General features: G+C 54.0%; 1 protein-coding gene across 1 annotated transcript; it reads left to right on the top strand.

Annotated features, from left to right (window-relative positions):
• The first annotated feature begins 860 nt into the window (after positions 1-860).
• PWP1 (PWP1 homolog, endonuclein) lies at positions 861-20,226 on the top strand. Its single transcript, XM_020982443.2, has 15 exons — positions 861-1,022; positions 3,118-3,176; positions 3,506-3,660; positions 5,942-6,027; positions 6,129-6,225; positions 9,624-9,734; positions 10,401-10,534; positions 11,415-11,488; positions 15,091-15,187; positions 15,820-15,881; positions 17,220-17,331; positions 18,227-18,317; positions 18,421-18,542; positions 19,067-19,172; positions 20,084-20,226. Exons 1-15 carry the CDS (start codon positions 951-953, stop codon positions 20,206-20,208), a joined length of 1,503 nt encoding a protein of 500 aa, XP_020838102.1. The 5' UTR covers positions 861-950; the 3' UTR covers positions 20,209-20,226.
• The last annotated feature ends 222 nt before the right edge of the window (positions 20,227-20,448 follow it).

The raw sequence follows: 20,448 nt of genomic DNA on the forward strand, positions 1-20,448 counted from the left end.
CAAAGCTTACGTTCTTCAAGGATCTCATTTCAGGACACTCAGCCTCTCTCTGGAGGGCGTCTCCCCAAGCTTCTGGCCTCTGCCTTTCCATTCTTCTCTCCCTAGACCTCAGTCACGCCCCATCTCTCGCTTCAGACCTGGCCTCTTGCTCTCTTCATGATCTAGACCCTCCTCCCACTGCCTACAGATCAGCTTCCCCTGGACCCCAGTTGCACAGACACCCCGAAGCCAATGCAGGATGGGCTGGGCTTCGCTCTGAGACACAGCTTCCTCCTCTGCAAAGGCAGGGGTTGGACTAGACAGTGCTCAGGCCTCTTCCTCCTCTAAAGCTAGGACCCCTATGACCTCCCTGGGACTCAGTTTCTCCCTCTGTACAATGAAGGGGTTGAACTGGATGGTCCCCTGAGGCCCCTTTCAGTTCTAAGCCTATGATGCCTATGATCCGTATGACATCAGTTTCCCTCTCTGTAAAATGAAGGGTTTGGACTACATGAGCCCTGAGGTCCCTTCTAGTTCTAAGCCTAAGAGCCCTATGACCTCCCTGTGACTCAGTTTTCCTCTCTGTAAAATGAAGGGGTTGGACAAGATGAGACCCGAAGTCCCGGTGTGCTCTAAGATTTATAATCCCAAGGACCTTCCTGGGACTCCGCCTCCCCACCCTTGGCTCCTCCCAGCTGAGACAGAGGGCCCCAGACCCGCCTCCCCACGCCTGCGCAGGCTCCACGTGGTGCCCCGCTCCAGCTCCTTCCGCCTCCGCCCCTCCCTGGATGGCGCCTGATGATGACGTATGAAGAGGGGGCCGGAAGGCCCCTGCTCCTATTGGCAGGACAGCCGCCCCGTGACCCCTGTGCCCCGCCCCCGAGCCTGTGACATCATCAGATCCGCGCCAGGTGTCTCTGGCTCCAGCTCCCTCCTCCCTGCGTGCGGCACCGCGATCCCGAACCGGCTCCATGAGGCGCAGCCGGCAGGTGACATGCGTGACGTGGGTCCGCAGGGGCGTCGCCAAGGAGACGCCGGACAAGGTGAACACAGGCTGCTTTTCCCTTTGGGGCTCGCCGGGGAGGGAGGACTGGGGGGCTGGACAAACCTTTGTGAAGTTCTATTGCCCACCTCTGAACCTTTGCCTGGGCGGTGCCAGATGCCCGGACTGCGCTGCCTCCTCAGCCGTCTCTCTAAGAATTCCCAGCTCCCTTAGAAGCGCAGCCCAAGCGCCGCCTCCTGCGCGAAGCCCTCCCGGACTCTCCCCGGACTTGTCGGTGCCGCCCCTTCCAGAGTTACTTTGTATTTAAAAGAAATACAAAGTATCCTAAAAGCCAGCGCCTGGTCTACCGCACTCAGACTTTGGGGACGCAGAGGCACGTGTGGGCGGTTTGCCCTGTTCAAACTCGGGTCCTCTGTCCCCGGTGCTGCCTCAGGGGCAGTTTGCTACGAAGGGGTCACTGGACACGCGACAAAGCTGAAGATCCCCGATCCAGAGGGAAGGGAGCCCCGGGGCCAACTGAGTCACAAAGCCCTGGGACGAGGGAGGGGGCGGGCCGCAGGGGCTGGAGATCAAGAGGGATGGACGCCGAATAAAAGCCCTGGGTCTGGCCATCGGTGACCATTGTTGGAGAAGCGGGGTTCGGTCACGTGGTGGGAACAGATTACGATGGGCGGGGGAGGGGGGGCCCAGGGCTTCCCCTGAGGGTTTGATCTTGAAAGAGAGGAGAGGGGCAGTTAGATGGTGCACCGGCCCTGGATTCAGGAGAACCTGAGTTCAAATGTGGCCTCAGACACTTGACACTTACTATCTGTGTGACCCTGGGCAAGTCACTTAACCCCATTGCGGGGGGGGGGGGGAAGGAGAGAGAGACAGAGGAAGTGAAGGCTTAGGGAGGGGGAGAGTCGAGGTTGGACTGGGGGTGGGAGAGGGCTGCCCCTGCCTCCAGGAGGAGGAGGCCGAAGGGTTTTTGGGTGGAGAATTGGGGGAAAGTGAGGGCTCGGGAGAGGGAGCCTCAGTTTCCTGGGTAAAGTGGGAAGGGAGGTCCTGGCCCAGAGGCCCGGGAGGGTTCCAGGCCTCGGGCTGTCTAGTCCAGTTCACCCAGAAGGACTGAAAGGCAGGGAGCGTCCCCTGAGTCCCAGGCCAGGGCCAGAGCTGAGCATGCCTGGCTCCAAATCCAGGCCCCTTTGCACCTGCTGGAAGAGGACGCTCTGAGGTCGGTGTTGGGCTGACTCTCGCTGGGGCTCCTCTCAGGTGTCGTCTCCTGCCCGAGGCCTTTCCTGCTTTGCCCCAGTTGTTTGTTGTTGTTACTCGGTCGTTCTGTTGCGTCCGACTGTCCATGACCCCATCTGGGGCTTTCTCGGCGAAGACGCTGGAGCGTCTTCTTCTCCAGCTCATTTGACAGATGAGGAAACTAAGGCAAAGAGGATGAAGTGACTTGCCCAGGGTCACACACCTAGGAAGTGGCTGAGGCTGGATTTGAACCCAGATCTTCCTGACTCTAGGCCCAGCATTTTATCCACCGCATGTTCCAGCTGAAAAAGGGTGGAGAGGAGAGACATCACAAAGGAATGACAATAATAACATTTATATGACTCTGTAAGGTTCACAAAATGATTTCCCCACAGTGGCTCTTTGAAGGAGCTAGTGCCAGTATTATTCCCATTTTACAGATGAGGAAACTGAGCATCCTGAAAGACAGTGACTTGCCCAAGGTCAAGGTGGGGTTTGAACCCAGATCCTCCAGTTCTCTCCTCACTGAGTCACCTGAAGGGATTATCTGATTCAACCGCCTCATTTAAGAGAGAAGGATGGGGGCAGCTAGGTGCACTTACTAGCTGTGTGACCCTGGGCAAGTCACTTAACCCCAATTGCCTAAAAAAAAGAGAGAGAGAGAGAAGGATGAAGCCCAGGGGAGGCTGAGGCAGGATTCAACCCAGGCCACAGGGTTTCCCAAGGAGGTCTTTCAGGAGAGGGGAAATGAGGATGGGACTTAGAAGGTCACAATTACAGAGTTTCCATTGATATTTATTGGATTGTTCTCTGGAATGACCTGGAGCTGTGATTTAGTAAAAAAACCTGTAATGTTAATTCCTCGGTGCCCTTAGTAACCTGGGCCGTTTTCAATGTCTTTGTAGGTAGAGCTGAGTGAGGACGAGGTGAAGCGGCTCATTAATGAAGCAAAGGAGAAAATAAGGTGAGTCTTTCGAGGGTCACGAACATCCATTAGCCTTCCAGGTCGTGGCCTCAGGTGCCAGCCCCGTGCCCCCATTGCCCCCGGGCCGCTCCTCCACAGCCTCCCCGTGAGGACCTCACCTCCCTCTGTTCTGTAATCTCGTGTGCTACAGTTCTCTGTGTTTATGCCTTATCCCCGTCGGACTGTGAGCCCCACCAAGGCAGGACATGTATGTGGCCCGTGGAAATCTCGCATCTTCTCAGTGTGGCACTCTGCATGTAATAAGTGTTCATTGAATTGAAAAACGGGCAAAGAGGCGTCTACGACCTGACTGCCAGTTCTTTACGCAGAGAGATAGACAGCAGCGATGAAGGAGACGCTGCAGAGGACGACGCGGACCGGGCCCTCGTTCGAGCACAGGCGGCCGAGCCCCCATCGGAGGGCGTCCCAGAGGACGACGAACTGGCTGAGTACGAGCTGGATAAGTATGATGATGAAGACGCAGGTGAGGGCCTTTCTCCTGTCCCAGACGTATTCCGTCATGCTCCGGAGGGTCCAGAGCCTTGTTCTGAGGCTCTCATCCCCTGCACTGTTCAGATGTGCTTGCTACACATGCTTCCCAAGCCAGAGGTGCAAATACACATCAGTCTGTATGCCTAGAAGCAGAAAGAAACATAAACTACCATCGTGACCTAGAACCTTCCAATGTATAGTACCAGGCTATAGGACTTACCAAGTACTGTACTAGGTCACAGAACTTACCAAGTACCGTACTAGGTCATGGAACTTACCAACTATACTATACTAGTCATAGAACTTACCAAGTATCGTACTAGGTCATAGAACTTGCCACGTACCGTACTAGGTCACAGAACTTACCAAGTAGTGTACTAGGTCATAGAACTTACCAAGTACTGTACTAGGTTATAGAACTTGCCACGTACTGTACTAGGTCATAGAACTTACCAAGTACTGTACTAGGTCATGGAACTTACCAAGTGTGCTGTACTAGGTCATAGAACTTACCGAGTATCGTACTAGGTCATAGAACTTACCAAGTGTGCTGTACTAGGTCACAGAACTTACCGAGTACCGTACTGGGTCATAGAACTTACCAAGTGTGCTGTACTAGGTCATAGAACTTACCGAGTACCGTACTGGGTCATAGAACTTACCAAGTACCATACTACGTCATGGAACTTACCAACTATACTATACTAGTCATAGAACTTACCAAGTATCGTACTAGGTCACAGAACTTGCCACGTACCGTACTAGGTCACAGAACTTGCCACGTACCGTACTAGGTCACAGAACTTGCCACGTACCGTACTAGGTCACAGAACTTGCCACGTACCGTACTAGGTCACAGAACTTACCGAGTACCGTACTGGGTCATAGAACTTACCGAGTACCGTACTGGGTCATAGAACTTACCGAGTACCGTACTGGGTCATAGAACTTACCGAGTACTGTACTGGGTCATAGAACTTACCGAGTACCGTACTAGGTTATAGAACTTGCCAAGTACGGTACTAGGTCATAGGCTACTATATAGAGAGGCGGAAGGGGCCTCAAAGGCCAACCTGCCCATTATACAGATGAGGACTCTGAGCCCCAGGTAATAAGCATTAAGGGTAGGATCTGAACCCAAGCTCTCCAGTTCCAGATTCACTGTTTGGGGAATGCATATATTATCCGTGCCCTGCTCTTAACAGATGTTTTAGGGAAACAACACTTGGGTGCATGAGACAGTGAGAATGATTCAGCCCTCAGGCCTTGAGTAAACTTGTGCCGTGGACAAGATGGCGTACGATGAGGTGCTGGGTGTGAGAAGCACTAGGCCCTCGGGGGGCCTGGGCTGTTGAGGAGCCTTTGGCAGCCATGACCCAACATGGGCCTTGAAGAATCTAGACTGTGGCTGAGGGAGCACCCCCACCCCGGGGGCTTGCTGGGCAGCTCACCCCGCTCCCAGCACCCACCCCGTCCCTCAGACTTGTAACCTTGGTGGCCTCTTTGGGCCTTCCCACTTGTCCCTCACGCCGTTCCCATGTGGCGTCTAGCCTTTGTCCTTGTTGTTTATGCTGTTTGTCAGGCTGGGTCTCCCCCCTTGCCCAGCCTAGAAGTAAAGCAGCCCCTCGTGGCCCTGTCCCAGCGCTGGTGGCCTGGAACATTTAACTGGCTCCGTTTTTCTAACCTGGGCTGGTGGCCCTTCCCTCGTGGGGACTCTCACATTGGTGCCCACCCTAGTGCAGACCCCCGGGCAGCCTCAGCCCGCCTGCAGCTCCCCGCTCACACGATGGCCGGCTTCAGCCGCCCTCGGGGACACCGTCACACGGAGCCTTCCCCCTTGGAATGTCGTCCCAGCTCCTCTCAAGAGCTTCAGCTCAGGGTGACGCCCCCATCCCCACCCCCCAGAAACCCTCCATGGCTCCCTGTTACCTCCAAAGGCCACATCTCAGTTGGCATTTCTGGCCTCCATCCCCAGGCCATACAGAGGAGGGGCTTGGGGAGCGTCCTTTAGTGATATTACCCTTTTACAGCTGGTTTATTGCTGCTGCTGCTGCTGCCTTCTCTTACAGTGTGGAAGAACCACACATAAATGTTTACTAAAGCAGCAGATGAATATTTGGGGGGGGGAGCAAGAACAGCAAAGGCCCCGCCTGAACGGGCGCTGGACGGTGGGTGGGCCGGTGGAGAGAGGGGGTCTCTGCAGTTTTGGGGCCGCATGTTCTAAAACGATGATGTGGGGCCCACTCCTTCCTTCTTGCACCTTCTCATTCCAGGCACCGATACCCTTCAAGAGTCTCTCTTGGGGCTCACCGTCTACGGAAGCAATGATGAAGATCCTTATGTTACCCTCAAAAATACGGTAAGTCCTCCAGTGAGCGCCCCGGAACGCTCATGAGAGGGGATGCTGTGGGTTCGCTTCTTGCCTCCCAGACGCTTTTCTTCTGCTCCTTTCACCCTCAGGATCAGTATGAACACGAAGACTTTCTGATCAAGCCCAGCGACAACCTCATTGTCTGCGGCAGGGCCGAAGATGACCAGTGCAATCTGGAGATCCATGGTGAGTGAGCACCTTGCCGACCGCCCCCCGAGGTCTGTCCCGGCAGCTGGTCAGTGGGCCATCGGCCCTGCCCTGGTCACGTTTCCCCGGACCTCGGCCTCTCTGGACGCATCATCCTCCTGGAGGCCTGGGCTGCTTTGTAGGAAGCTTTCCCTGGGGGAGCTTAAGGTCATGGGTGCTAGAGCTAGAAATGCCCTTTGAGATCATCTGGGCCCTCATGTCATAGCCGGGAAACTGAGGCCCGGAGGAACCTAATGGCCTGTCTGAGGTCACAGCAGCTAGGAGGGGCAGGACTGGAACCTAGGGTCTTTCCCCTAAACCAGGCTGCCTGTGACTTTTCAAAAACAGAATCCTTTTAGGCCTTCATCTTAGAGTCAAGAGATTGAATATTTATTATGGTATTTATCGTTTTGTGGTTGCTGTGAACAGCGGCTTTCACACCGAGCGTCAGCGTAGTGATTGAGAGCTACCAGAGGAGTCTCTGAGAGCCTGGTGCTGGTGGTTATGGCCTCTGCCTCTCAGCTCCCGCCCCCTCACACCAGGAGCTGGCGGGTCACCAGTATTGGCTGTCACACCTGACACCCTAGGACAGGCCCCCGTCCCCCCCATGCCTGGTCTCTCACACGTCCTGTGCTCCCTGCCAGGTTCCTAAAGCCCTGATGGTGTCCCTCCCCCGCTCACGATCCTGCAGTGGCTCGCCTGAGGATGGCCTTCCCCGCACTCCCACTGTTCCCGTGACTCTCGGGGCCCGGCCTGTGACCTTGCCTGTATCCATTGGCTCATCCTCTCCCCATTGATGAGAGGCTTTGTCTTCCTCATTTTTGTGTTGCTTGCAGGGTCTGGCGCTCAGCCTGCTTGGTAAACATTTGTTAAGTTAAATAGAACTGCCCCGTAGCCGTCCGAGAAGCTGAGCCCTTCTAGGCAGTGTGTCAAGCGAGGGCCACCACGGAGATGCGGGCAGGGTCAGCCCAGGGGCTGGTTAGCGCCACATCACTTAACAAACCCGGCCACCATTTTCTCATTTGAAAAAACGGGGGTAACGTTAATTAGACCTACGTACCACCAACGAGCTGACTTGAGAAGAAAAAGACTTTGAAAGCCTCAAGGTGCCATATTAACACAGGCTGTTATTAGGATCCCAGCTCCACAGCTGGAAGGGACCTTTGAGGCTCTCTAGAACAACCCTCTGAGGCCCAGAGAGAAGTGACTTGCCCAGGGTCACACCAGTCAGTCCTCTTCTGACCTCGGTGCTGGGACTCCCCAGGCCATGACCCAGTCCCTGGTCATTCCTTTCACAGAGCTTTTTCCTGTAGCCTGGGACCCTTTATCTCCTTGTCCTTCTGCTGTTCCTGCCCTGCTGAGTGACCCCTCCCCAGCTGTGGTACTGACACTCCCCCCTCACGCTGGGGCCAGGGGCTTCTCCTCTTCCTCTCTCCTCCACCCCTCCCTTCCCTGCAGCGCCTGGTCCAGGTCCCTTAATCTGTGCTTCTTAAGCTCCTGGGTTACGCTGGCGCCGGGCAGCAGAGACAAACACCAGGTCAGGCGCCGTCCCTTGCCCCTTGACCTCCCCCAGGCCCATTTATATGTCCCCTCTCCTGGCTCTTCCCTCGCGCCTGTAGCCATGCTCAGGTCTCCTCGAGCCGCTCGCCCAGGGCTTCCTCACCGTGTCTGGGTCATGGCCCCCTTGGGCCTTCAGGCTGGTGACGCCCACACAGCCTTCTCAGGTTGTCCTGGTTTTAAATGCATAAAACAAACGCGTAGGATTATAAAGAAAACCTCATAGTCACCAATATTTTAGAAGGCCCAAGTTCACAGACCCTGTGGTAAGAACCCTTTAAGACACGAATGTCATCCCTCACCCTCTCCACCCCCCCAGAAAAAGAGCCTTCCATTGACCCTTTCCATTGTTCGGTCATTTCAGTCCTGTCTGACTCTCCATGACCCCATTCAGGGTTTTCTTGGCAGAGATACTGGAGTAGTTGGCCATTTCCTTCTCCAGCTCATTTTACAGATGAGGAAACTGAGGCAAACAGGGTGAAGTGACTTGTCCAGGGTCACACAGTTAGGAAGTGGCCGAGGCCAGATTTGAGCTCAGGTCTTCCAGACTCCAGGCCTGGTGCTCTGTGCACTATGGCATCCCTTCCTTTGTATCCCATGTTAAACTAGCGTCTTTCCTCTGTTTTTGGAGCTCAAGAAAAGCAGTGTGGAATAGTGGAAAGAGCTTGGTTTGGAGGCCCGGTTCCAGCATTTCTTAGCTAGGTGACCCAGGGCAAGTCCTTCAATATCTCAGAGCCTCAGTTTCCCCATGTGTAGAAATAAATTGATCCCTTCCCAGCATTGCCAGTCACTCAGGGCTGCTCAGCCCTGGGCAAAGCAGTGTGGAAATGTCAGTTGTAAGAATGTAAAGAGGTGATCCCCGGGGGCATCTCAGGCTAGCTACACGAGGGCCCCGGGCAGCTGGGTCCTTGGGATGGTTCTTTATCCAGTCACCAGATCAAAGATTTAGAGCCAGAAGGAACTTTTAGCCAAACTCTTCATTTTACAAATATGGAAACTGAGGCCCAGAAGAGTAAGGGATTTGCCCACAGTCCAAGTCCCAGGGAGTGCCAGAGACAGGATTTGAACCCACATCCTCAGCCTCTAGAAACTGTAGCCACTGTCCCACATCGCCACATCATGGTGCCCAAAGCCAGACATTGGTCAAGGAGAGGGCTGAGTTGGGCCCAAGGGTGATATGGGGATGTCTGCTTTAGCAGAGGCCCCATATGGGAGGAATAAGGGAGGCTCCTTTTCACGATGACAATGGTGAGCATTTACGGAGCTCTTTAAAGTTGACAAAAATATCATTGGATCCTCACAACCTTTTTGGGAGGTGCTGCTTCTATTACCCCCATGTTACAGATGAGGCAAACAGATTAAGTGACTTACTCAAGGTCACACAGCTAGTAAATGTCTGAGGCAGGATTTGAACCTGGGTCCTCCTGACTCTGAGCCCAGCACTCTATCCACCAGGTCTTTCCTTAGCTTGTTGCTGTGAGGAATGTTGTGTAAATGGTAGCTCACACAAATGCAGGCACACACTAAGGTTTACTGCTTTCCTTCAAACAGTCCCAATCTGGTAGTACAAATGTTTTTATCCCCATCTTTACAGAAGGAAACTGAGACTCAGAAGTTAGGGACTTGCCCTGAGTCACCCAGCTAGAAAGTTTCAAAGGCAGGACTTGAACCCAGGTCCTCTGTGCTCTTATGTGGCTCCAGCTGCTCCCATCCCATCCCCCGCCATCGGTACCACACATCAGTAGTGTCTGGCATTCAGCGCGGCTGAGGGGGCATGGCTGCTGCTAACTTGTAAGGTCTCTGTCTTGTTGCCTTAAAATGTGTTTCCCCTGATCTTCCAGTTTATAACCAGGAAGAAGACTCGTTTTATGTGCATCACAACATTATCCTGTCTGCTTATCCTCTGAGTGTGCAGTGGCTGAATTTTGATCCCAACCCTGATGAAACCCCTGGTAAATATGGCGCATTTAACCTGTCTGAAAGGGGGTTTCTGTGGCTGGGAATGATGCTCTCTGAGGAGGACACTGTGTGTGTGTATGTCTTCACAAATCTCATTGCCGTCTGTACCTTGCGGACATGGGCCCTCTTTTCTCAGGTAGCCTGTCTTCTGGGTTTGGGGGAGGGTGGTGATGCATTGGCCCGGTTGTTAGCAGAAGAATGGTAGCCGTGAGCAGGGCTTGGGACAGTGAGGGGCTTCAGGCAGCCTCAGTGGGAAGCCCCCAACCGGCGCCTTTCGGTGACTCCAGACCCCCAGGCAGACCATCTGCAGTGACCCCGAGTGACCAGGCTCTTTTTATAAGAAATCACTACCTGAAGCTAGTGGGCCCAGCCAGAATCACTAACAGAAATGGGCTCTGGGTGCAGATCCAGCCGCAAATCTAGGGATATCCCTGATATAGAAAAAAGGCTGCTGGGCTCGTGAGGCTGTTGTCAGCTTCACCCGTCCATGTGCAGTGAATGCTGTGTGTCCCTCAGTTTCAGGGACTAGCAGCTGTATCAGTAACTGACACGTCCTCAGGTGCCGATGCGATGCGGAGAGTGTTGGGTGTCAGTCCCCTTTCCGTGCCTCTGAAGCCAGCCCATGAATTTTAGCTGCAACACACTCTGCCCTCTTTCAGGAAACTATGTGGCCGTGGGCACAATGTCCCCCGTGATTGAAGTGTGGGACCTCGATATCGTGGACTCTTTGGAGCCAGTGTTCTCCCTTGGGAGCAAGGACAGGAAGAAGAAGAAAAGGAAGAAAGGGAAAAAGGTAAAGAGAAACGTAGAAAGCCCTGAGAGGGTGGCAGGCAGGCCGGCCCAGCCCCTGGGGGCTGTCCTTACCACGGCTGGTGTCATTACCAAGAGCAGGCTTGACTTCTGATGAAGCTGAGGAGTAGCCCCCTTCTCTGAATGCCTGCCCTTCTGGGCAGCGGCCTCCTCCCCTGGGCAGTGCCTCCTTTACCTCTGACAGCTGCTCAGGTGGGCACAGGCCCCCTTGGGTATTCTAATCCCTGCCCAGCGCTCACGGGTCACCATCTCATCAGCCGGCATGGCTGCTAGTTCTTGTGCTGGACAATAGATGTTTGTGGGATGTTAGGTGAGTCTGGCGGTGACCTGGGTCAGAGACTAGAATGAAATCCTGCCTCTGTTGTGAGAGACACGGCCTCACCCTGGAGTTAGAGCCAGCAGGGACCTTGGACGTCATTTATTGCCACTGCTTCTACTTTACAGAACAGGAAACTGAGGCCCAGAGAGATGGCATGACTTATCAGAGGTCACCTGGGGACATAAAAACTGACTTGTATGTGTAGCCCTTTAAAGTTTTATAAAGTTCTTTATACACCTCATCTCATTTGAACTTCAAAGAACCCCACGAGGGCAGGATCACGGGTTTTATCCCCATTTTACAGATGAGGAGCTGAGTGTCAGAGGTACAGTTGCTTGCCTAGGGTCACACAACTCGTACGTATCAGAGATGGGCTTCCATCCCAGGGCCTGACCCCAACTCCAGGGTACGGCCCTCGGGATTAGGGAGGCGCCAGACCTTGGACCCTTGCTGCCTCCAGCCTTGAAGGCACCCTTTCTTCTCCATGACCAAAAGACTTCATTATCGTAAGGAGTAAATAATTGAGGCTCCCTACCTATTACAGAGCCGAACAGCTGAAGAGACCCCAGAAGGACACACTGACGCCATTCTCGATCTTTCGTGGAATAAACTGCTCAGGTAACAACGTTTTTAAATAACTCGTCTTGACAAATCATTCTCCCCGTTAATAGCGTCTCACAGCCTGGATGCGTCTCCGTCTCTCCGTGCGTATAACCGAGGGTCTGAACCTCTGTGTCAGGGACCCTTCGGCAGTCAGACTGTGGAAGCCTCTTCAGAATAATAACAGCCCCTTCTCAGAATATTCCTGAGTAGCTGAGGGAAATGCTCACTTTCAGTTACATCTCAGTGCCAAGCTAACAAGCTTCTGGGGCTTTTTGCCCCTGCCGAGAATCCTTGGAGCACATGTGCTCTCTCTGCCAGCTGGGGCTTGGTCACGTTCCACCTGCTGCCCTTGACTTCGGGGCGTTTTACGTATAGGCACCCAGCTGCAGTGAATGGCCACTGGACCCTGGCTGCCCTGCCCGCCCTGCCTCTTCTCCCATCTGCTGTTGGCTCGTCACACTGGCCTCACCGCCCCCTGGTCTTGTGAGGAGAGCCTCGGAGTAGGGCTTCTTAATGCCTCTTTGTGCCCTGGAGCCCTGGGGCAGCCCGGTGAGGCCTGTGGACTCCTCAGCCTTTTCTTAAAGGCTGGCCTCCCTCTCAGATGGACAGGAAGTGCAGAGGTAATTCACCCCATTCCCTCTGCTGATTAGCTCCGCTTCCACCCTACGTCCTTTGCCTCCCCTTAGGCCGCCTGGTGACCCGCACTGGTGCCACAGTGCTGACACCCGACTGGCTTCCACCCAGCTGCAGCTCAGCACTCCCGAGCTCAAGAGGCCCGCTGGGCTCTGGCACCCAGGCAGCAGGAATCCCAGGCTTGCACCACCACGCCCAGCCAGAGTCAAGTTTTTAAAGGCAGGAGATAAAATCCGTAGGAATGCAAAGTAAGCCAGTCACATCAGAGGACAGTCCTCACACTGTGAACGCACAACAGGGTCACAGACCCTGGGTTCAGGACTTCTGCTCTGGGAAGTCTAAAGCCGATTTTCCTCTGAGCCGGCTGTGGGTGAATCTCACCAGGGGCCTTTGGGCACACAGATGTGCTGTTAGCCTTGGGTTCAGGGCTGTCATTCCGCGACCTGAGTGGAAATTTAAGAGGTATAGCAGCTGGGGAGGGGGTGGGGGACATGGGAGTGTAGGAAAGAACCTCTTTATATGTTCCTTGTGTAACTAGAGGTAAAAAGCCCGAGAAAACCTCAGGCTGTGTGCTCCTCTATCCATTCGGGGTTATTCGAGTGAGCACCTACTGTCCAAGTCTCTGGGGGTCACACTGTGCGCCCGTGGGCACTTGGAGAGTAGTGGGGGACGGGAACCCAGCAGCCGAGGGGGAGAGGGCCAGGGAGAGAGCATCTAATGAGAAACACCAGGCGGTCACAATGCAAAGGGAAGAAGGCATGCAGGAAAAAAAATAGGAGGAGACGAGGACATGGCCCTGGCTGTGTACAGGGAAGGAAAGCTGGACCCCCTGTGAAGCTGCCTGTCTCCATGGTCACCCTGCCCAGACTACCAGGCCCCACTGGCATGCCTGCTTTGGTTTGAAGTCCGTCTCTGGCAGGGGCTTGGCCTGAGGCTCAAGGGGTTCCCTGAATGGATTTCAGGAGATTCATGGATTCGGATGGAGGGGAAAAGATGACATCTTTACTTTCACTAACCTCTAAGTGACATTTAGCATTTCCTTTAGTTATTTAAGAACATTCTGAGAAAGGGCTGTTATTGTTCCGAAGTGGCTTTCACAGCCTGGCTGCTGAAGAGGTCCCTGACACAGAGGCCAAGATCCCGTGTTATACCCACAGAGAGACGGAGCTGGACTCAGGCAGTGAGATGTTCACAGGCCACATTCTTGGCAGAGAGGACAGTGGGCAGGAGGGGCCCGGAGTTTGTCACCGTTTCCCATGGACTTTATTTACCTCCTTGCCATTCTTTACCCGGGATCCTGTGGGTCTTCACAGCCTCATTCCCCAAGGAGCATGACCTCTCTTTACATGGTCATCCCGGCCACTCCCCAGTCACTCGGTAGCTCTTTGTTTCCAGTGTATGGGTGTCATGAAGCACCTGGTAGCACTGGGTGCTGTCCACAATCAGCTAAAATCCAGTCTTAAACACTGGCAGTGTGACCCTGGGCAAGTCACTTCACGTCTCTGGGCCTCAGTTTCCCCGCTGGGAGACAGAGGTAAGAGCACCAACCTCCCGAGGCGGTTGTGAAGATTAAATGAGATGATACTTGAAAAGCGCTGCACACAGTGCCTGGCACCTCGTAGGTGCTGTAGAAATACTTATTCCCTTGAATATTTTTCTGCGTAGGGGTCTTTTCTGGAATATAGTCCCAGAAATAAGATCCCAGGATCACAAGAAGGATTCAGTAACTTCCGACATAATTTTCAAGCACTTGGACCACGTCATGGCTGCCCGGCAGCGAAGGAGGGTCAGCTTTCCCAGAGCTTCCCTCAGCAGGGAGGTTCCCCGTCCATCTCTTCCCAGCTCTGCTGTGTCGATGGCCGGGACTGTCTTGTTTTCCTCCGAGAACAAGTGGTTTTGAACAGTTTGTGTCCACCGGGCTGTTAGTAATTCGTATTTCTTCTTCTGAAGCCTGCTTGTTCATGTGCCCTGACCACTTGCCAGCGGGGGAGTGGCTTGACATGGACACTTTTACCTAAATCTGCACATCTCATTCCTGACCCCTCCAGCTCTGTTATTAATTTAAGTTTCCTCTTTACTCCGTTCTGTTCACATTCCACTCTCCAAAGCGCCACGGTTTTCCTTTGCTGCTAGAGTTAATTTCCTTTTCTTTATGAAAAGAGATACAGTCCTTGGCATGAGCTTTGTGTCTGACTGCCTCAGTTTGGGGTTGTTGCCAGGACCTCATGATAAGTGACTGGCATTAATAGTTATTGAATGAATAAATGTCTTGTTTATGGGTTCTAGAGCAAGGGCATTGATTTCCAATAAAACCCTTACCATCACAAAATGCCTGCTCTTTGTACTGCTGCCATCCACTTCCTTTGAAGGCTTTTCTTGGAGGGTCCTAGTATTTAAGGAAGGTAGAAAAGAGTCTGCAGTGATCAGGTTGGATAATAAGCCTCACCACCCAAGAGTGAAACAATCGATGTGCACATTGTACTAACGTGAGCAGCCGTGGCAGTGCTGGTGGTTCCAAATACTTGTGACCAAAACATCGGCTCACAATGTCAGATCTCTGCCAGATGTCAGATTCAACAGGAACAGCAAATGTAATCAAAATAATGGAGTGTGAGCCTAGGACGAGAGGCTTCCCTGGCAGTCTATAGGTCCCTAAAGTCAGTCGTGTTGGGGTCCCAACGTGGTTCTCCCTGGAATGACTCCTTTACCCACAGCATGGACCCCCCTGTGTCTGCTGCCTCTCCTAGACCAGAGTACCACTCTCGGAGACAACTTGGTTCCATCTCCTCTTTCTTTTAACTAGGTTCTTTTAATGCTCTAGGCTGACGATTTAGGTCTCGACTTCCAGGGGGAATATATTAAAGATACTCTCTATTTAATGAACAAAGACAAGTCATCTCTTCTTCCCACAGGCTGGTCTAAGGTATACCCCTGGGCTTTTTGTGAAGGTGACTTTCACTATGTTTTCTTTCCTTCTTTTCCAGAAATGTGCTGGCCAGCGCATCCGCCGACAGCACAGTAATCCTATGGGACATGGCTTTGGGGAAGCCCGCGGCTAACCTGACCTTACACACAGACAAGGTATTTGATTTGGTGTTTTCTCTCTGCAGTCCCAGGAGAAAAGCCACACTATTCCCAGTAAGACAGATCGCAGCCATCTCACACGGCCCCAGGTCCCAAGCGGGTGTCCTTCAGCTGCAGACGCATAGGTTGGAAACATGCCCCGAGAGGCCCCGAGGGTGTTTGTTCTGTGATCCTGCGAGGGGCTGCCGCAGCTTCTCCTTTGGAAGGCTGTGATCGGGTGCTCACCCATCCAGGGCAGGAATTTCAGGAGAGAGACCGTGGGTGCCTAATCATGCCTACCACAGGATCAGGCGGTTGTCTCCCCTTTTTACTTCATTTTTATTGGTATCGTTTGTTTTCACATCATCTTCCTTTCCAAATATGTTTCAAGCTACCTCTTGTAAAAACAAATGTTAGAGAAAAAGAGGGAAAAGCCAGTTGAGTAAAATTGATCTCCCAAGTTTAATGGTACATGCCATGCTCTGAACCCATAGTTCCCCGGCTCCCTGAAGAAGGGGGGGAGGGAGATGCTTTTCTTCACACCTCCTTCAGGGTCTGACTTGGTCATTGTAATGCCAGCGAGCTCCACTTTGAATTGTGTGCTTTCTCAGGCTGCATCCAGCAGTTAAATTTTTGTGTGCCTCCTTCAGGTCCAGACGCTGCAGTTCCATCCGTTTGAACCACAGACCCTGATCTCTGGGTCATACGACAAGTAAGCGTCTCCTCTGTGTGCGGCAGCACCTTGGGAGGCTTTTCTGGTGGTCGTGGTGTTCCGGGAGTCCTTGCTAGAGTCTAACACAAGAGTGAGCGATGACCGGGGCGGAGTGTGCCAGGGACAGTGGGTCATCTTGGACAAGCTGGCACTCCTGGTGACTCCATGGAAGGGCCCTCCTTTGCTTTCAAATGGTGGTGACGAAAGCGTCAGCTCAGGAGTCAGATCTCGGCCCCTTATTCAGCAGAAACGACAAAGGTGGTCAAAACAAGGCCCGGGTGGCCTTGCTCTCAGTGGTGGGGCCTGGGCGTGTCAGCCACTCCACCGTGAGTGGGGTCCCCCCTGCTGCCTCTGCACCAAATCCCTAGGCAGATTTAGTTGTGGAAGCATATCTTCCTCCCTCTTGATTCTGGCGGGTTTCTTGGTGAGAGAAAATTATTTGTGTGCTAAAAATGGTGATAGTGACACTTCAGTTTTTAAGAAACCACTACAGCCCTTCCTTATTCAGTAAAATTGTGAGGTCAGGGATCACAGGGTCATCGAGCTGGAAAGGAGTTAAGCGCCATCTGCTCCAGCTTCCTCCTTTGATACGTGGGGAAACGAGGCCCGGGAGGTTGAGTGATTGGCCCAGGGGGAGAGGTAGCAAGCGTCAGGTGAGATTTGAACCCAGGCCCTGTCATTCCAGAATGGCTAGCATTCCAGTTTGCTGGGCGCTTTATCTCCTTTGATCCCCACAGCCACGTAGGGAGGTGGGTGCTGTCATTATCCCCATTTTACAGATGAGGAAACTGAGGCAGGCTGAGGTGAAGTGGCCCGCCCAGGGTCACACAGCCAATTGTATGTGTGTCCCATTCCCCTGAAGGAGCAGCAGGAAAGCTTACGTTGACATAGCACTTTACAGTTAGTAGGCATTCATCTGTTATCTCGTCTCATCCTCCAAATAGTCATCATTATCCCCATTTTACAAGTGAGGAAACTGATGTTCATTTAGAGAAGTGATTCGCTCAGTCATGTCGCTAATGACATTAGTGACAGAACAAGGGCTCCACCTCCAACACTGTGTGCCCAGGTGTGGTGCCTGCGTGGCCCTGCTGCCCAGGGGAGCGGCTGGTGTGGGCTGTCCACCTCTTACCTGCTCTGGGCTGGGGTGAGGCCGTGGTGGCAGCTGGAGGGGAGCCCCTGGACCCTTCTGCCTTTAAGCTGGAGAGGCACATCAGCCTGTGCTCAGGCGGGAGAGCCTCAGGAGGAGGTGAAGAAGGGTGGGGGTTCTCCCTCCTACCCTTGGCAGTGTTGGTGGCCAGCCGGGGCTCCTCACCTCCCCTGTCTTCGGCCCTCCAGGTCTGTGGCCCTGTACGACTGCCGGAGTCCCCAGGAGAATCACCGCCTCTGGAAGTTTAGCGGGCAGGTGGAGAGAGTGACCTGGAATCACTTTTCTCCCTGCAATTTTTTGGTAAGAACCTGTACAGAACCTTGACCTTTGAACGGGAAGGTTTGGTCAGAGGAACGAGGGAGGGATGTGAGGAGGTCAGAGGAGGCGGTGGGGGGGCGGGTGTTGGAACTGGCCTCCTCCAAGGCTGGGGAGGATGCCGATGGCGGCAGGTGTGGGGAGCGACCTCTGGGCGTATCCAGCCTAAGCCGGAAGGGCCACCCGCTCCATGCCTGGAGCCTTCCCTCCAGAGGCGTCCTTCCATCCGCTCTCTACCTTGTCCTTAGCTGCTTATGCACATGGCTCCTCCCCTGTTAGAATGTGTCGTGACGGCAGGCTTAGCTTTTACCTAGCTGCTAGTGGTAATGATGCTATAGCTAGGTTTATATAACACCTTAACACTTGCAAACTTTTTACAAACATCATTGGATCCTCACAGACATCCTGGGAGGCAGGTGCTTACATCATCCCAGATGAAGAAACTGAGGCAGACCGAGTTTAAGTGACTCCCCCAGGGTCACACAGCTCTTAAGTGTCTGAGGCCAGATTTGAACTCAGGTCTTCCTGACCCCAGGCCTTGAGCTGTATCCAGCATACCACCAGCCAGCCGCCTGATGTGGCCCAAGTATTTGAAGGCTCCCATCAGCCTTGGAGAAGCCTCCTTTGTCTGTGGGCTGGGGGTCACTCGGGCCTCAGAGTCACTTAGATTTTCTATACTGTCCAGTAGACCAAAGAGCAAAATCTCCATCCTGGTGGACGCGTCCTCACGGTTAGAGCTTGTGAAAACAGGAGCTTGATAAGTGATTGATCGACCAATGAAAGGTACTCAGAGGAAGGGGCCCGCTGAGCCCCTCGGCCCCCGCCCTCCCGGCGCACAGCTAACCGATGGGTGTCTCCTTGTCCCTTGTGGTCCCCCCAGGCCAGCACGGAGGACGGCTTTGTGTACAATCTGGACGCGCGTTCAAATAAGCCCATCTTCACGCTCAAGGCACATGATGGAGAAGTTTCTGGTGAGTCCAGGGGGTTCCGCCTCCTTCCCCAGTATTTGTTGGTGAATTAAATACGGGTGTAATGGAGGCGAAAGTCTCTTCCCTTGGGTGCCTTCCTTTCCAGGACTTGAGCTAAGCAGTCAGGTTAAGGGCTGCCTTGTGACCTCCTCGTCAGACAAATACGTCAAGATTTGGGACATCTTAGGAGACAGACCGAGTCTGGTGCACTCCAGAGACATGAAGATGGTAAGAGGCTTCTGCCCTGGAGTGCTGGTCCTAAGGGGGTCCGGCCTCTCTCATGGTGAGGCATTTGGGGCTCAGGGCGCTTCCGTCTTTCTGGGCCTGCTTCGCCTTTGAGCTGAAGCTGCCGACATCACAGAGTCCCTCCTCCCTGACTCAATGACATGATGGCCCCAGCGGGGTCATCATCACTGCTGAAGGCTCTTTAACTCCATACACGTAGCAGCTGATGAGCCTTCACCTCACCGAAAAGCTCCTCTGGCATCCTTGTCCCCGTTTCAGAGAATAAGGAGACAGCCTGAAGCAGGGGGTTGGGCCATCTGGGCCAGGCCCTCGGGGGATGCTCTGAGGGCCAGTGAGTGCTCGGCCTTCGTCCCTCCGTGTGTGTCTGCCGTGGTCTGTGGACTTCACAGAGGTTGTGTCGGGAGTCTGTGGGCTCCCTCCTTGGTGACTGGGTGTTGGAGGCACAGGAGCGGAGGGCGGCGGGGACGTGGACCCGGCACCCATACCCCCATGCTCTTCTCCTGCAGGGTGTTCTCTTCTGTGCCTCATGCTGCCCGGACTTGCCTTTTGCTTATGCATTTGGGGGTCAGAGAGAAGGGCTCCGGGTCTGGGACATCAGCACTATTTCTTCAGGTAAGGGCTCCTCTTCCCTGGCTTCTTCCCCGTTCTGACTGGGCTCGTCCTCAGCAGGCCTTCCCTCAGGCTAAGTGTAGACAGCTGCAGAGCAAGAGGAGACGCGATTACTGACCCCAGCTGACCAGAGACCAGCTGTGTCTCTGTCATCCATCCTGGTTTTGTTTTTTTGATGAGGCCTGTGATTTCATCACTGACGGTGACTCCCAGTGAGGAAGGTCCCTCTGCTAATGCCGATGGGCAGCTGCTTGGCGCTTAACAGCCTCAGACAGTTGTTTGGGGGCACAGAGACATTAAGTGACCAGCCAGGCAGGACCGGAACCCAGGCTTCAGGCTTTCCTGACTCCAGGGACTCTGGGGCCACCCCATGTGTGGCTCTTGCACAGCATGGAATTTTATGAAAAGCACTTGGAATGCACAGTTAAAAACTTAACGGGGATTGGACCTCCAAACTGCAGAGCCCAGGGGGCACAGCATGCTGTGGGGTAGCTAGAAGAGGACAGGGGCACCTGCCCAGCTCTCCTTCCTCCCCGCTCCGCAGGCTGGGTGGTGGGCCCGGCCCCTTCTCTAGGAGAGCTGGCTGGCCTCGGGAAGCTGCGCAGACCCCTCTGAAGCCCCCTCTCCACTCAGATCGGGCTTCCTCTCTATGTGGGTGCTTCCACAAGTATCTGTTACGGTACAGTGCCAGGCACGGGGTGGGGGTACAACCAGTGGTGCACAGGGACAGGAGAGGGAGGGAGGAGACTAGACGAAAAGAAAGAACCTGAGAGAGGTTTTGGGGCCGTTTTCCCGGCTGTTTCCCTGGTTAGAAAAGGAGCATTTTGGGTTTGGGGCTTGCTGCCCTCGTGGGTCTTCCGTGGTCAGTCATCCTGCAGGAGGTCGCGACCCTCAGTCCGTTCTTTCCTTTTCAGTGAACGAAGCTTTTGGGCACCGGGAGCGGCTGGTCGTCACCAGCCAGGCGCTCTCCCCGGCTGGTGGCTCCCTCGGCCTCACCGGGAAGGACAGCGGGGACGCGGAGACAGCCATGGAATCTTAATAAATCTTTACCTCGTCATCTCTTGCTGGGCGTCCCTTCACTGGCTGCTGTGACTGGGTGTGGGTGTGAGTGGGAGGTTAGCCTAGTGAGTGTGACTGGGGAGTATGTGTAGGTGAGTGTGGGAGAGTGAGTGTGGGGGGCCATGAGGGTGGGTGGGGAGGTTTGAGGGGAGGTTAGTAGGGGAGTGTGTGTGAGTGGGAGGGTTGGTGTGGGGGTGATAAGTGGAGGATGTGGAGTGTG

The sequence above is a fragment of the Phascolarctos cinereus genome, unplaced genomic scaffold (genome assembly GCF_003287225.1).
Source record: "Phascolarctos cinereus isolate Bilbo 61053 unplaced genomic scaffold, phaCin_HiC Scaffold_1;HRSCAF=81, whole genome shotgun sequence".
NCBI classification, from domain to species: Eukaryota; Metazoa; Chordata; class Mammalia; order Diprotodontia; family Phascolarctidae; genus Phascolarctos; species Phascolarctos cinereus.